The 15,137-nt window shown below is 50.5% G+C and overlaps 1 protein-coding gene across 1 annotated transcript; it reads right to left on the minus strand.

The window, feature by feature from the left end:
• Window positions 1-247: 247 nt before the first annotated feature.
• Window positions 248-14,142, minus strand: LOC119096849 (zinc metalloproteinase nas-1). Its single transcript, XM_037219809.1, has 9 exons — window positions 14,069-14,142; window positions 10,192-10,264; window positions 8,649-8,680; window positions 6,778-6,886; window positions 5,461-5,703; window positions 4,054-4,153; window positions 3,291-3,427; window positions 1,865-2,137; window positions 248-817 (listed from the first exon to the last, which is right to left on the minus strand). The coding sequence occupies exons 2-9, from the start codon at window positions 10,262-10,264 to the stop codon at window positions 699-701; spliced, it is 1,086 nt and encodes a 361-aa protein (XP_037075704.1). The 5' UTR covers window positions 14,069-14,142; the 3' UTR covers window positions 248-698.
• Between the last annotated feature and the right edge of the window lie 995 nt (window positions 14,143-15,137).

Consider the following 15,137-nt stretch of genomic DNA (forward strand, 5'->3'; position numbering starts at 1 on the left):
GCGCATGCAGTATGAACAACAAAAACTGGCACTTTCTGGTCAATTCATTGCTACTGGCGGTTCAAAAATCGATTTATTGGTAACGGGTAGCGATCCTCTGAACCTGTCCCAAACACAATGGTACGATCATAAATTATCACAGAAAGGCTCGTTATGTTATGCACACTAATCTCTGTAGGTATAATGTTCAATCGAAGAAGGGTGGGGGGGGGGGGGGGGTCAGGCATTGGATATATCTCATGCCCGCACCAGTTACTGCTCCCAGTACATCGAAACACTTAAAAAACGGCGTTGCGATAGCATGACTTGCGACAAACGACGAGAGATCTTTTGCACAGCATTTAAGCGCAGCTACTTTACTCGACAAAACGATGTATACAAGCGATTCGGCGACATTTAATCAAAATCGTTAAAAGCCTACGAACGTGTGCGGGGTCATGCACCATTTTGTCATCCACGCGCACGAGCCATTGTGCCTGGTGCAACACCACCTTACAATCTTGACAAAGTTGAGCAGCCGCTCCTGGGCAGAAAAGTCGAGGGAGACGCATCCCCATGTCCCCCGTTGTGAATATCATGCCTAATCACACTTAAACATGGCGGGCTGCTCGGCACAGTCCGTTGGCTGCCCATCCGTGTTGCAGTTGCCGGGGATGTGCCGCTCGCAGGAAGGCGAGCTCGTGCTGTTGGCAAGCCTGTCAACCCAAACCATAGGGGATGCGGTGCTCGTCCAGGTGACAGCAGCAGACTTTGTCCTTGTGATGGTCGCAAATGACGAACTTGTGACAGTCGCTGGGCAACGGCAGAAAGGTCCCATCTGTAGGGAACAGAGAGGAGCGTAAACAGTGTGATCATTGGCAGAAAGGTCCTATCTGTAGTGAGTAGCGGAGAGTGTAAGCAGTGTCATGACTGGCAGGAGGGTCCCATCTGTCATAGAGGGGGAGCGTAAGCAATGTGATCATTGGCTGCTCAATGCCATTTCGAAACGTTAGGAAGCAGCTGTAAAAATACGTTATCTTGCGCTCGGAAGAGATAGGGCGTAAAGGAGGGAGGGTGTAAAGGAGAGAGGGATGAGAACAGGAAGGGTGCCGTTGGTGTAATGGTTAAAGCGTCTGCGTTAACCACTGCATGTCTGGGAAGCCAGAGGTGCAGGGTTCGATTCCTTGCGGTGCCCGCCCTTCCTGCCAGGGTAAGAGGCAGGCGACACCATACAGCCTCAGCAGCTGAGTGCGTCTTGAAGTCCCAATAACGGATGAAAATAGGAGAGATTGCAGGAGGGAAGGGGGAGGAGGGAATGAGGGGGATGAAGGAAAGAAGGGAGAGCGAATGGAGCGAAGGAAGAAGAGGAAGAGGGAGAAAGGGAAGGATGAAGAAAGAGAGAGAGAGAGAGAGAGAGAGAGAGAGAGAGAGAGAGAGAGAGAGAGAGAGAGAGAGAGAGAGAGAGAGAGAGAGAGAGAGAGAGAGACGAAAAAAGAGCAGGAGTCTTTACCTGGGAAGTCAAAGCGTGTGCAGACAAAAAAGTCGAGCGCTTTAAATAGAGACGTGTGCGTTGTACACGTTTGGCGCACAACATGCGCATGCACTTGGAAGATCTCGCACGACGTGTACACAAACCTACGCACACACCATAAGCATGCAATGTTTACGGAATCCCTTAAGACGCTGTGCCACTGAAGCCCTTCGATTGTTCATTCTTTCTGTATCCCAGACCATTGTCATCCCATTTACATCCTCGGTGGTTTAAATGTTTGAGCTCTTGTCTAACGCCTGCTGCATATCGAATAACAACCACAACCGCGCCCAAATGCGCGAACCACCCAATGGGAAACACTCGTCTGCAGGTTCGACAAACACCAGCGCTCACCTTTCTGATCCTTGCAGAGATTGGGCGGTGGCGTCGGATGCGTGGTGCTCGGTTCAGCCGTCGTGGTTGATGCCGCAGTGGTAGTGGGCTGAGTGGTGGTGGTCGGTTCCGTCGTTGTGGTTGGTTGTGGGGTGGTGGTTGGCTCGGTGACTGTCGTCGACTGCGTGGTGGTGGGCGCCGCAGTAGTGGTGATGGGCGGTATGTAGCAGTTGTAATAGGTCTTCAGGCGTCGCATGTCGAGCGCCGATGGCACGGTCAGTCTTCCGATCTTCACTGAAATGCATCGTCAAATACGTCTGAGTGTGCATAGAGAGCGTGGTGCTGGCGGGCTGCTGACTAACCGCCAGGCACGGTAATTACGTCACGGCGAGACGATGCATGCGTGTCGGTCGATCGACAACGTCAGTGGTCGGCATGTAACGTCGGTGAATAGCCCGTTCGTGAGCTACACGTTCGAATACAATGCTTCCTAAAATCTCCCTGAAGCGTACTTGAAATGTCGTGCTCTCTAGCTAAGCTTTTGGCATGGCGTTACGTGGCTGAGCATTCGTGGGCGTTCGGGACCTCCCGATACGGCAAACGGCTCCAAGGTGCTGTGAGATTGTTATGCCGGTTATAATCCTGCGATGCTGTCGCAGTCCAGTGGTGGTTGGTACGAGTCCCAGAGCAGGCGCACTGTTTGGCCCGACTGAAATGAAAATATCAGCTGGCAACTGGCTAACGAGGTACCACTCAGGCCCGGGGACGGGGGGCGGGGGCTATGCCGCAACATTGACACAAAAAAACAGCATGAGACAAAATTATCCATTGATCTGGACGGCACGACTGGAGTGCTGGGCACATGATGCACGCAACAAGCTATGCTTAGCAGGTATCTGAGCCCAAAGCCATCCATGCACACTATTCAAAACAAATTCATAGAAAAGATAGTGGAAAATGGCTTTAGACCGCAGGGAGTGCGGAACTCCTCCAACAGTCAGTGACATCAGGAACTTGAGGGTTTTCCTTGTCAAAATATTCCTTATGACGTAAATTCGTGAGAAACACATGATAACACAGTTACAAGCACAGCAAACTCACTCCAGTGATTTAAGGGCTTCTGCGGCATTCCGTAAACTGTCTAGAGCTCTCAAAATCCAGATGGCACAAAGCACCTAAACAGCTCCATATTTTTATGATGCCCAGAGTCCTCGGGACACTTGAGGCGTCTCGGGAGTGAAGAGGCTGGACGTCCAATTCATCTCGGTCGGGGTCGCAGGCTTGTAGTCTGGTATCAACAGGGAGGTGAGCGGGGCCCGCGAAGATTCACGAGGACCAAGTACAAGCGCCTTCCATTAGGCCTATAGGGCTTCATGGCATGTGAATGAACGGACGCAGTCGAAGGGGGCGATGAGTGGATTTCACGTCACGGCGGGTGTCATCTTACTTATTTCTGTCCTGTTCATGTTCGGGTTCCTGGGCTTCAGTGACGAGAGGCTGCGTGACTCGGCGAACACGTTCGTCCTCGCGTGCATTACGCTCCACACGTCGTACTGTAAGCCCTGGTTGCCAATGCTATCGTTTCTGCGGGAGAAGGAAGTCGAACATGAGATGTATGGACACTGCAGCGAAGTGGCGAAGTGACAGAGTGGCATCGGCGATCTTGTATAAGACGTATTAAACTCATGAACAATGGCAAAACCCGTCGCCAGTGTAGCAATAAGCTCTATGGTGAGCTACTTATGCTGACTGCCCACTTTACCAAGAGTTGGAGGAACATGGACTGGTTCAGTACGGTTCTCTTGCCACTGCGATAGGCAGAATTACATTTGGCAACCAATTGCACGGTTGTTGGTGGTGCTGCTCTCTGTGGTCGACCACATCATGTTTGGCTATGAATTCTAGCCACGGAGGACGCTGGTAGCGTATTGGCCGGGACGTGACCCGCGTAATAGTAAGCGCGCAGGCGGTCAGTTTTGTGCTGTGTTCGGCACGGTTGGTGGAGGCCCGACCACCTTTAACAGTTTTCAAACGATTATGGTTATCCTATGACTAGCTGTCTCCCGCGATTGCAATTGGCAGACACGTTTTTGCATAGTTTACGGTGTTGTCAGTCACAAGCAAAGACAACGTACACAAATGAGCACATTATAGAGACGACTTGTGAATAAGTTCTCCCGAATACTTGCTGCATGATGCGTTATTCTTACCTATACTCGTCGAAAAAGCAGGCCAAGCTGTCGTTGACATTTTCATAAAGGACCTCCATTGTTTCGTTTCGCCCAGGTCTGTTCTGCTCATGCCAAAATCCTGCAAGAGTATCAAGCTCACTCAGCTGAGTTATCACTCTGCTCACTCAGACTCAGCGCAGCCTGAGGAGTGAGCACTACCATTTCGTGGCAAATCTCTGTGGTGCCGTTTTGTAGCTAGCTTGGCCTTGCGCATCTGACGAGGCCTTCTGGGCTCTTTGGACCACCTCCAGTTGTTAAATAGCTCAGAAGGTGCAAAGAGGTTATAAAGTCAACGGAGTCGATGCGGTGACCTTTGCAAAGGTCGTCCGAGGTCACCATCAAGCCATATCTTGCAGTAGACCGTTACATTTGTCAGCGAAATCGTTAATCCGCGCACCAAATGGTTTGCATATGCGCCACCAAACCCTTGCCCGTAAGGGGGCAAGCCACAGTAACCCACAACGACGCGCGGGAGGGGGCGAAGCCAGCGAGGGTCCAACTCCTGACAACACACCTCAAGTTGCGTGCACTGCGTGTCAAGTGATCTTCACGAGATCATTTGCTATTCATATGAGCAGTGTCCATTTGGGGACCATATCGTCAAAAGCAGGGAGCGAGATGAGGACTAGCCGCCTGTTTGCGACAGTTTTGATGAGGATTAGATGAGGATTAGCCGCCTGTTTGCGACAGTTTTGACGAGGATTAGATGAGGATTAGCCGCCTGTTTGCGACAGTTTTTATCGTAAATTGTGACGGGCGGCGCTGCTGTTTGCGGCCCCAACTGGCCAACGCCGGCTATGGTGAATATCGCCACATGGCGGTCTGTCTGACCGATCACGCTGACATGCACGGGCGATACAGGTGTACGCTAATAATAAAATGGTACGAAGCCGGGGTCCTCATCCAAATGTATATCACCCACTTACTTAACTCATTTTACTCCCCGTCTACCACACAACGCCGGACCTGAGTGCGCCCCCGTCACCTGCTTACTAGGCTTAGTTTACTCCCCGTCTACCACACAACCCCGGACCCGAGCGCGCCCTTATCACTAGCTTACCTGGCTCACTTTACTTCCGTCCGCCAAACAACCCCGGACTCGAGCGCGCCCCTATCACCTGCTTACTAGGCTTAGTTTACTCCCCGTCCACCATACAACCCCGGATCTGAGCGCGCCCATCTCATCCTCGCCTGAGCGACATGGAGACGGCCAACTGTGAGGCGGAAGAGAGGCTGTCATCCTCCCATCCTTTGGAAAATTGAGCACCCATCCTGTGACGCTGTGTGAAAAGAAACTGATTCCAAGCTAACCTTGCCCCTTCTCGCAACTCCCACCGCAGCAAAGGGCTTTCGCCGCTGCTAGCATAACTTGGCGTCGCATCTCACCGAGCACGTGGAAGAGCATGTGGAGGATCTGAGCGCTTCCGCTGGATGAGCCGCCCACGTTGGTGATCTGCTGGCCTTCCCGCATTCCGATCGCCGAGAATGTGCACGGGTAGCTGTCAGTGAAGGTGACGTAGTTGTTGTCCTCATCAGTCTTTGGCCGGAAATGGATGCATTTGGGGGTCTCCTCGGTGGCTGTGTTCTCTTCAAGCCAATGCATGCTTTTAAGCGTAGATTTACGGATATCTGGGGAAAGGATGAAAGCATAGCACTTAAATTTGACTGTACTTGACATGCGGGCCATGCAAACATACAGTGTGGGTAGACGTGTACAATAACTGGTGAACTTAGTTCGATGCTAAGTGGCAATACAGGGCAACATACTCAAATACAGGGCATGATACATACAAATGAAAAAACCGACGATGTTGTCATTTTCAAAGATATTTGTTACAAAGAAGGACTGCTGCCCAAGTTTACAAAGAAATAGATATATGCTTGCGTGCTTCTTTAAACGTAAGGCCTGAACGCAACTTTTTAAAGATTTTGTCCCAGCCTTTCAATTGGATAGACTGCCAGGATCGGCGCCGATGTTAAGCAGAGCAGCGTGTATTGCGTGATCCATGACGTTACCACCCGATCGTGAAATTCCGAATCAACGGCAAAACTGCGTCGAAAGCTTAGCTAGTCGCAAGGCGCGGCACGATCCGTCCCGTCCTATGACGTCACCTGACCTACAGGTGGAGGTGTGTAAGGGGAAGCCATACATCTGCCATGAGCAAAGTTCACAATTAGGCGCAATTTTTTAACTTCACATCGTCATGTAACCACATGAACAAGGTATCCAGTGAGATGATAACCTCGCGTTCAACGACTGAACGCTGGAGTAAAACGTGAGCAGCATTTAACGATGATAATCTTACCGGACACTGATTACATGACCCGCCATATCTGCTCTCCGCGTTATCGTTGAAATTCGGTATCACGGGTCAGAGTCGTGGGAGATTAGCAAGTCCCAGAAAACAGAGATTGAGCCCCATTTGCCCATCATTTCCGTGCACCACTATGGAATTAGAATGGCATGATGGCCACAAAATTCCACACTTCTCCTTGAACTAGATACAAAGTTCCACCACACAGATAGAACGGTAGTAATAGCCATGTTGCTCGGAGAAAAACCAGGAGAATAGAGATATAGATGCGTTTATATTTCGGCAGCATGCCCTCATCGAAACGAATAGCACACGTTTGGGCTTTATTTCACGGCTGAACAGCTGAGTAAAACTCGTGCGATACCGTTATGTGCCGAACATCACTCACCGTCATGCATGATCAGTTCGTACGGTACGACTCCATTTGGCCATGGCACCGTGTCGCTGTTTACAAAGCCAACGTTGTACTCCGCATCACTGGCGGCCCACGGAACCAGCTGTGGAGAGACCGATCGGTTAACATCGCGCTATCGTCGCACTCGGAAATGAGTCTATTTCAACAGCTAATGCTCCCAAGCGTAGCCTTAGCTTGGAAGCCTAGATCTCTTGCCTATATTAGCCTATCGCAAAGCATAGTTAAGGCTCTCCAATCGGGGATTTCGCAGCCATCACGCCATATGTTCCTTGTACCTTTAGTTTTACATCGGCCCCCCGTTCTTGCCTAACCTGAGCGTTGCTGTCTTGCTTGTACAAGAGCCCCTTCGGCTGGCAACGGCGATTTCAGGCCTGGAGTATTAAAAAGAAGTGAGTAGTTTGGCAAGACCGCGGCCATCGTGGGAGGTCTCAGCTCTCGAGCATTACAGGGGCTGTGCGGACGCTCGGGCTCCCGGTGCGGTCTCAGCTCTCGAGCCTTCCAGGGGCTGTGCGGACGCTCGGACTCCAGGCTTGACGGTCTCTCAGCTCTCGAGCCTTCCAGGGGCTGTGCGGACGCTCGGACTCACGGTGCGGTCTCAGCTCTCGAGCCTTCCAGGGGCTGTGAGGACGCTCGGACTCACGGTGCGGTCTCAGCTCTCGAACCTTCCAGGGGCTGTGAGGACGCTCGGACTCACGGTGCGGTCTCAGCTCTCGAGCCTTACAGGGGCTGTGGGGACGCTCGGACTCCCGGTGCGGTCTCAGCTCTCGAGCCTTACAGGGGCTGTGAGGACGCTCGGACTCCCGGTGCGGTCTCAGCTCTCGAGCCTTACAGGGGCTGTGAGGACGCTCGGACTCCCGGTGCGGTCTCAGCTCTCGAGCCTTACAGGGGCTGTGGGGACGCTCGGACTCCCGGTGCAGATCCCTGTTCGAACGGCCGTGAAGCCGCCTCATGGCTGGAGGCCGTGGCTTGCCCCGGCCGATGTCCAGACAAAATGTCGAAAGGAATACGTCGGATGGAAGAAGTTAAAACAAAAAAGTCAAAGAGCTCAAAAAGGTTTTCGAGCTGGTTTTCCCTTGGCTTTTTGCCATTTGATTTTTGCCCGAGAAATAATCCGGCAACTTTTGAGAATTTAGGATAAAGTGGTGAATGAGAAAACGAAGCGGATGACTTAAAAATCCCACAGGCCCATCTGGTTCACCCATCCATTTTGGTTTGTGCGAAGCTGGTCGCGTGTTTCTGGATGCAATTAAAAGTCTGGCATAACGGTGTCCCAGACTCATACCGTCCGGAGTAATCGATTGTCACAAATTCGCGGCATGAAAGCTGTTGTGCTGATAGCTGCGGGCTGCTAAGCTGTTGTGCTGATAGCTGCGTGCTGCTAAGCTTAGACTCCCTGTGCTCTTCACAGGTCCATTTCACTTCAATTTACTCAACTTATTCGCCATCCAAAGAGCGGATGGTGCGCATACCACATATTCATTCGCTATCCCTTCCTGATAAGTTGAATCCATGCGTAACCTACTCGTACGCATTTGCATCGGACCTAAGTTAAGATTACGAAAGAGTTGAAGGCAAGCTTACGCCCAGATTTACTCTTTTGCGCTGATGATCACAAAAGCAGTGTTAATTTGCCAGATATGGCACATCTTGATAGGACGGAAATGGAAACAAAAACGATGAATGCTGAGGATCAAGTCCAGTCATTTCCAAATCATGAGGCCAATCGTAATGCTTGTCAAACGCAAGAATCAGGAGCTGGAAATTTCTGACAAGAATGAGCCGCTTCCTTCTCTTTTGCCGCATTTACACGCCGTTTACAAACATCGACATCCTGTTTGACTTACTCCGTTCAGGAAGATGTCACCGTCGAAGAATGCTGAAACAGAGCAAAGCTGTAAGAGAACTGATCATCAATCGATTGAAGTGCATCTCTTCTCGACCATTTGAAGCTGAAACGTATACAAACATGGCAGCATTCCTCACTGTGTAGAACACAGCTTAGTTCGAAATAAAAACCATTGATCTGGTCTTAACTCCATAGCATGTTCCTATTTCATCCCCTAAGCTTCTGGTTATTATTTAGATGCCCTGAATGTGTCCGTAGTGTCCGATGCAGTAAGCTATGAATCAACTGTAAACACTGGTTGCATGCTAGCATGAGCACCGACTCTGCGGTCCGGTGAAAGTGCTCCCAGCTTGCGGGGGTTTTACATCGCAATTGAGACGTTTCATGGAAAATGCATCTTAGAACATCGAAGGCTGGGCTCCTTTTCGGCCGATGGCGGATGCCTGTTTTATCTCCTTCTGCCGGGTGCCGCGGGGAGGGTACGCTACGACCTAGATGTACCAGAAAACGGGGCAGTTGTCACGTGGTGATCAACAAGTCTAACGTAGGCCGTTTAAGACTTATGTCACGGTTGACCCGTGCTACGGTGTCAAACCTGGTCGTAACGCATTTTTGCCGTCTCGTCGTAGCTTCGTTTAAGGTTGCAGAGCAGACCTAGCCCAGATCAAAGCATGCCATAATGCACTTCAAACGAGCAATGGAAGGTCACCTGAGGTTACACCATCCTTTGACCTTGGATAAGTGGTTGTGCACGGCTTTTTGATCTACCACGTGGTGCTAAATTTCAGCCCCATCAGCAGCGACTGTGAAGGTCTGGTTTTAGCCTCCTCTTGCCACTGCAGCTTTTCCTCTGTCTACCCAAGCGGATGATGGGGCCTCAAAAGCCCATCCCTCTTGTGGCCTGCACGGTTAATACCAGGAGCGAACAGCTCAGTCACTGAAACTTGAAGGGAATGTCCCACATTTAAAAATATCGAAGCAAGCACCAGGTGTGATGAAACAGACTTACTTATAACCATTGGTATTTTTTTTTTTTTAGTGGAAAAGACTGCCCTAGATAGTATAATTCTCTGTTTAGTAAATATGCCCCTCTGTGCGTTATGATTTATGTCGTCGTACATTGCACAACATTGATTGAGAGCCAAGTGACGCTCGTTATATTTGGAAATTGTGCACACAAATACCAGGTATAAGCACTTCGCCAATTATGTTTTTCTTGGCTTTGGTCCCTGCGTGGCTTATGGGACTTTAGGATTTGAATGACGTTATTATAACGTCATGAATGCCAACGTGAATTTAAAGTGCTCTCCTCGATAAGCCTGTCTATTTTCGCGGCCTCGTAGCTCAGAAACTGGATGGGCTAAGGTCTTAAGAAGTACAGGATTGTAAACAGCACCGAAAGGTCTTCAAGATGGCTACTTCAGTTCAAAATCACATGTAAATTTGGAAAACTCCCTTTAAAGTCACCTGCCCCACCATCTACTACTCTGGTATTTTGCGATCTGGCAAGGTTGTTGAGTCATTGTCAAGCTCAGACTTACGTGAATCGCAGGTGCCATATTTCACCATCGGCTCAGGCCAAACAGCGGAATTTGCCGTCCACTTTGCTGTCATCTGTAGAGAGAAACACGGACGGGTAATACTGCAGTAAGATGCTGATGTCATGTCTGCACATTGTCAGTGCTGTGCTTTCTTGTCCGTAAGCATCTGAGGCAAAGTACTCGTTTGTGTGCTACATAGATGGAAAAATATCATAAGTAGATGTTTTGTTTGATGTAAACAAGAAGGACCGCAAGCCCGGTTTTTCGGCAGGTCGAGTTCAAAATTCTTGCACTGAGTTATTGACCCTCAACATATCAAGAGGCACTGGTTAGACGACGTAAAACGACGTTTCCCTTTTTCTTGTTCGGATACTTTGCTTTCAAAGATCAACGTTTAAGTCGCTTCCCTTTCCTTGTTCTGATCCATTTTCAAAGCTGACCATTATGGTCGGAAACTTATCATTAATGAGCAATTTTTTAAGACGTTGGGCTTTTCGTAGATAAGCTATGGCGTGAATGTTTTCATCGCTCTGCCCATGTATGCTTTGACTAAGCTAAGCACACACCTCTGGAAGTGTAATCAACGCATTCAAGCAGTTTCATCCATTCATCTTTGTTCTGCGTACGGCCATCTGATGCCTCCCCTCCCCCCCCCCCCCTCCCCACACTTGACACACATATGAACGTCGAGGAAAGCCAGCCTTTTCCTCATCATGATATCGAAGTGGATCTCAGAGTGGATGACAGCTCTTCCATCGCTGGCCTTTTTTGATATTTACCCTGGCTGTCGGTTTCCACAGATATGCCGTCTGTGGGTAATGCCTGCAAATGTGCAGATCGCTACCATCTGCGGAAAAACTTTTCAGGTCTGCGCACGTACGTATTTGTGAAAGCGCTCCAAGGATCATAAGGATCTAACATGGCACGTGACCTGATGCTGAATATTTGAAATCGAAAATGGGTCTGACAACACCGCGCCCTCGCAGGATCCCTAGCCTCCATGATAAAGCGGCAAATAAATGCACAGTCCGATGAAGAATGAAGACGTATACTTTTTAGCAAACTTCGAACTTTTTAGACAAACTTCGCGCGCACAGTTCCACTGGAGTGGAGCTGACACTAAGTCAGCTTTGTGAAGTCCCTCTTGCTTAAGCGAACCGTGAGAGCAGATAAGAACCTCGCTTACATCACGCCCTATGCGAGGAGAGCAGCACGCGGTACAGACTCGACACCAGATATGAGTCCGATCTCGATGCCCCCACCGCTGCAGCGAGATAAACACAACAGGGTGCCAGAGTCCTTGACAGGCACCCGTTCCGTCCTGAAGCGGCGTAATTACGGTCGCGACCGTCGATCAGCACCACTGTTTGCTCACCGTTAGCCGACGTTGCGATCACAATGACGGGCACACCATCGGGTAGGTGGTAAGCATGTGTGCACTTCGTGTTTTGTGCGCACTTGTCAGTGGCGCAATCAAATAACCAATGGCATAAGTCATCCTGCTGTCAGGAAACAATTTTCGTGTTGGTCGACAACGAACGTAGACAGGCTGTTTTTCAGACCGATTTATAATTCATAGGTTTTACAACGAAAAACAGGGTCGAAATGTATGGTCTGTAATGTTACATCGTAAGCAACGAAGGTTCTACCGTATGCAGGCAAACCTTTGCTGGCTTGGTTACTCATTAACCATTATGTGAAGTTAGCTGACCATCCAGCTGATCACATGGACGTTACCAAGCGGAAGGGGTACGAGCCCCCCCCCCCTCCCCCTCCCCCCCTCCCCTCCCCACATCACACACTACACCACACACACACCACACACACCCACACACACACACACACACACACACACACACACACACACACACACACACACACACACACACACACACCCACACACACACACACACACACACCCACACACACACACACACACCACACACACACACACACACACACACACACACCCACACACACACCCACACCACACACACATACACACACACACACCACACACACACACACACACACACACACACACACACACATTCCCCAGAGCCAAGAGTTTTATGTTAGATTATGCGTGATTTCGCAGGAATTCTTTCATCATTTGCAGAGGTGTGGAGAAATTTCAGTATTCCCCACCCCCACCCCCCTGACGAAGATTCTGGCAACGTGCCCGGTCGCTTCGAAACGCGCGAAGAAGCACAATGATCCGGAATATTGACGGGAGATAACAAAGCTAATGTCCAACGGCAAGGCAGCAACAATGATCAGGTTGTCTCGAAAAATATCGACTTGCTTATCACGCCAGTCACTATGTACGTGACGAATCATCGTCGTGAAAACGGCGGGAGGGGTTTATTTTGTCTGACATACTGTCTTTGGAGACTGGGCATCACCCATATACGCTATGTGGACTATGACGCCTATAGTTACGCCGATGATGACAAGTTTTGGTAGCGATTGAAATGACATCGATTGGGATTTTGATCGGCGAGTAATTACCACAGGCCAGTGTAACAACTTCTGTTTTTTCATCGTGATCAATTATATGTCACTTTGCCCAGTGTCCTTTGCGTTGAAATAGTTCTGCAGTGTTGACCTTTTCCCTCACCATCCGTGAAACATTACCCCAACCCCATAGTTTTTTTCTAGAATAGATTCTGAATGGTCTTCAGCACCTGCTGAAATTTTGATCACCGCAGTCGGAAGCAATTTTACACATGTTTAAATATTTCAAGCTTTCGACCTGGATGGGTTATGATTTACGATTTCTGCTTTGGGTCATGTCGGTGACATTGTGCTCGAAATTGACAAATAACGCTTATGTATCGTTTGCAATACACAACGAAGAGTTTCTCTACCCTTTTTTAACCTGACCACACTCAAAGCCATAGCATCGTTTTGGCTGCTATTGAAGGTCAGGTTGTTCAAGTCATGATGAGTCAGGGTTTTAAGTTCACATCTTGGTCTGATGTGGTGAAGGTCATCCGATTTATGCCGTAATGACCCATATCTCACAGTTTTGAATGACCTTTCTATCACTGCATCTTCCATTGATGTTGCTTGTTTAGTTCCTGATATAGCCGGGCCGGTCATTGCAACACCAGCCTTCACCTACTTTACCACACATTGCTGTCATCGATCACATCCGTCGACGTCCGCTGGTACTTTGTGAGGATGTTTTATCTATACTGAAGGCCGTTATCTGCATTGTCATTGCATGCCTAGTTTTTGATCTAAGAAGAGAGGCCTGTGAAGTGTGAATTTGATCATATGACCTCATTTGACAAGTCAAGAGTCGCATTTACCGTTGTTGACTTACACTGCTCGGACCGAATGCAGCTTAACGAGAGCTTTTAATGCGTTTATCATAGCTTTAGCTTGCTCATTTTTCGAGATCGAGATTGAGTAACATGACCCTGACCCCCTCCCCTCCCTGTCGCAGTGCGATGGTAAAAGCAATATTTGTAGGATGAGGATTAGCCTAGGCGCTAGGCGAACAGAGGCGAACGTTAATAAACAGCACGAAGTGGTACTTTCAGATAGCCGTTTGCGTCCATGGCGTTCATGACTGGAGACAAATCGCAAATGTGACAGCGTTTGAATTGCTTCCATTTGTTTTGGTTGACGAGCTTTTTCATATCGGAGTTTCTAGCTCGTTGTAGGAAAAATAAGGTGGATTTTTTTGAACCGCTCAATCCTTCTGTCCGAAACGAGGTGTGCAGCCCCTCTCCAGCAGCACTGTGACAACATACACCCAAATTATTTCCCTCTCATTTCACAGCTGAAAACAAGTGGGAGTCATCACCCCTTCTCTAACCTCCATCCCGCTGCCTGGGAGCGCTAGGTGCGCGTCTGCCTTCCTCACCTCCGCGAGCAGCGTGTCGAGGTCCGCGGAGGCGTTGTACGGGCAGGGTCGGCCCGCCGCGGCGGCCAGCAGCGTCGGCAACAGCCACAGCGGGGCGGAGCGCATGAGAGCGTGCGCGCGCGACGCCGGTGCGCCGAGACTGACCAGGTGCGCGCCGTCCGTCGTCCGCCGGCCGTCGTCGAGCGCTGCTGACATCACGGCGGCAGATAGCGCCGCCGGCGGCCGGGCTGCGATCTGGGCACGTGTGCCGCGCCTGCCCCGCCGCAGGGCGCGACCCTCGGCCGCGGGGCAGGCGGCTCGCGGCCGCCGAGGTGCGGGGGTGACGCCCCGTGACCTCGCTGGCGGGGCGCGCCGCTCCCACCCGGAGACGGGGACGCTTCACCGGCCTGGCGCCGCTTTTCATCCCATCAGCCGATTAGATGGCTGCAGGTCAAAAGGCGGAGTGCGCCCCCACTTACCGGCATCAGGTATGGTTGTTCTCATTCTCTATCGCTGGTTGTGGCGGGAACACAAAGACCCGACGGCGGGGCTGTGCGGACTCGTTTTGGGGCGGGGCTTATACCGCATGTCGGAGGTAAATACTTCACCCAAGGGATGAGGGGACTGCGTAATGCGCGCTTGCGGTCTGATTACAAGTCGCCGAGAGGAATGCAGGGTACTTTGCGCGGCTCGCAAATCGGAACGCAATACCAGCGGCTTTGCACTTGACCGTGGCCAATGTCTGACGCGAAGCGCTGCGTCCGCTGTGTTGAGCCCCGGACGTTTTTGATACGCGCTTTACATTTCCCTCGTTGAAGGAGCCAGTCGCATTGCCCAGATTGACGGGGCTTATGCTAATTTAGCCTTTGGTCCACATGGGGCGCGTTTCAAACGTATGCGAGTCACCTGTTTAGGGCCGGGGCATAATGCTTTCCGTCCCACCTGCTATGCCACCCCCCCCCCCCCCGCCCACCCCCCGCCAAACACACAGTCCTCTCAACGTTAAACCAGTGGTGGCACGTGGAAATAATAAACCTATAGAACACGCTGTCTCCTGGCCTTTTGTATGTGTGCACTTCAGGAAAGCGGT

Source organism: Pollicipes pollicipes, unplaced genomic scaffold (assembly GCF_011947565.3).
Source record: "Pollicipes pollicipes isolate AB1234 unplaced genomic scaffold, Ppol_2.1 Scaffold_4295;HRSCAF=5057_pilon_pilon_pilon, whole genome shotgun sequence".
Lineage (NCBI taxonomy): Eukaryota > Metazoa > Arthropoda > Thecostraca > Pollicipedomorpha > Pollicipedidae > Pollicipes > Pollicipes pollicipes.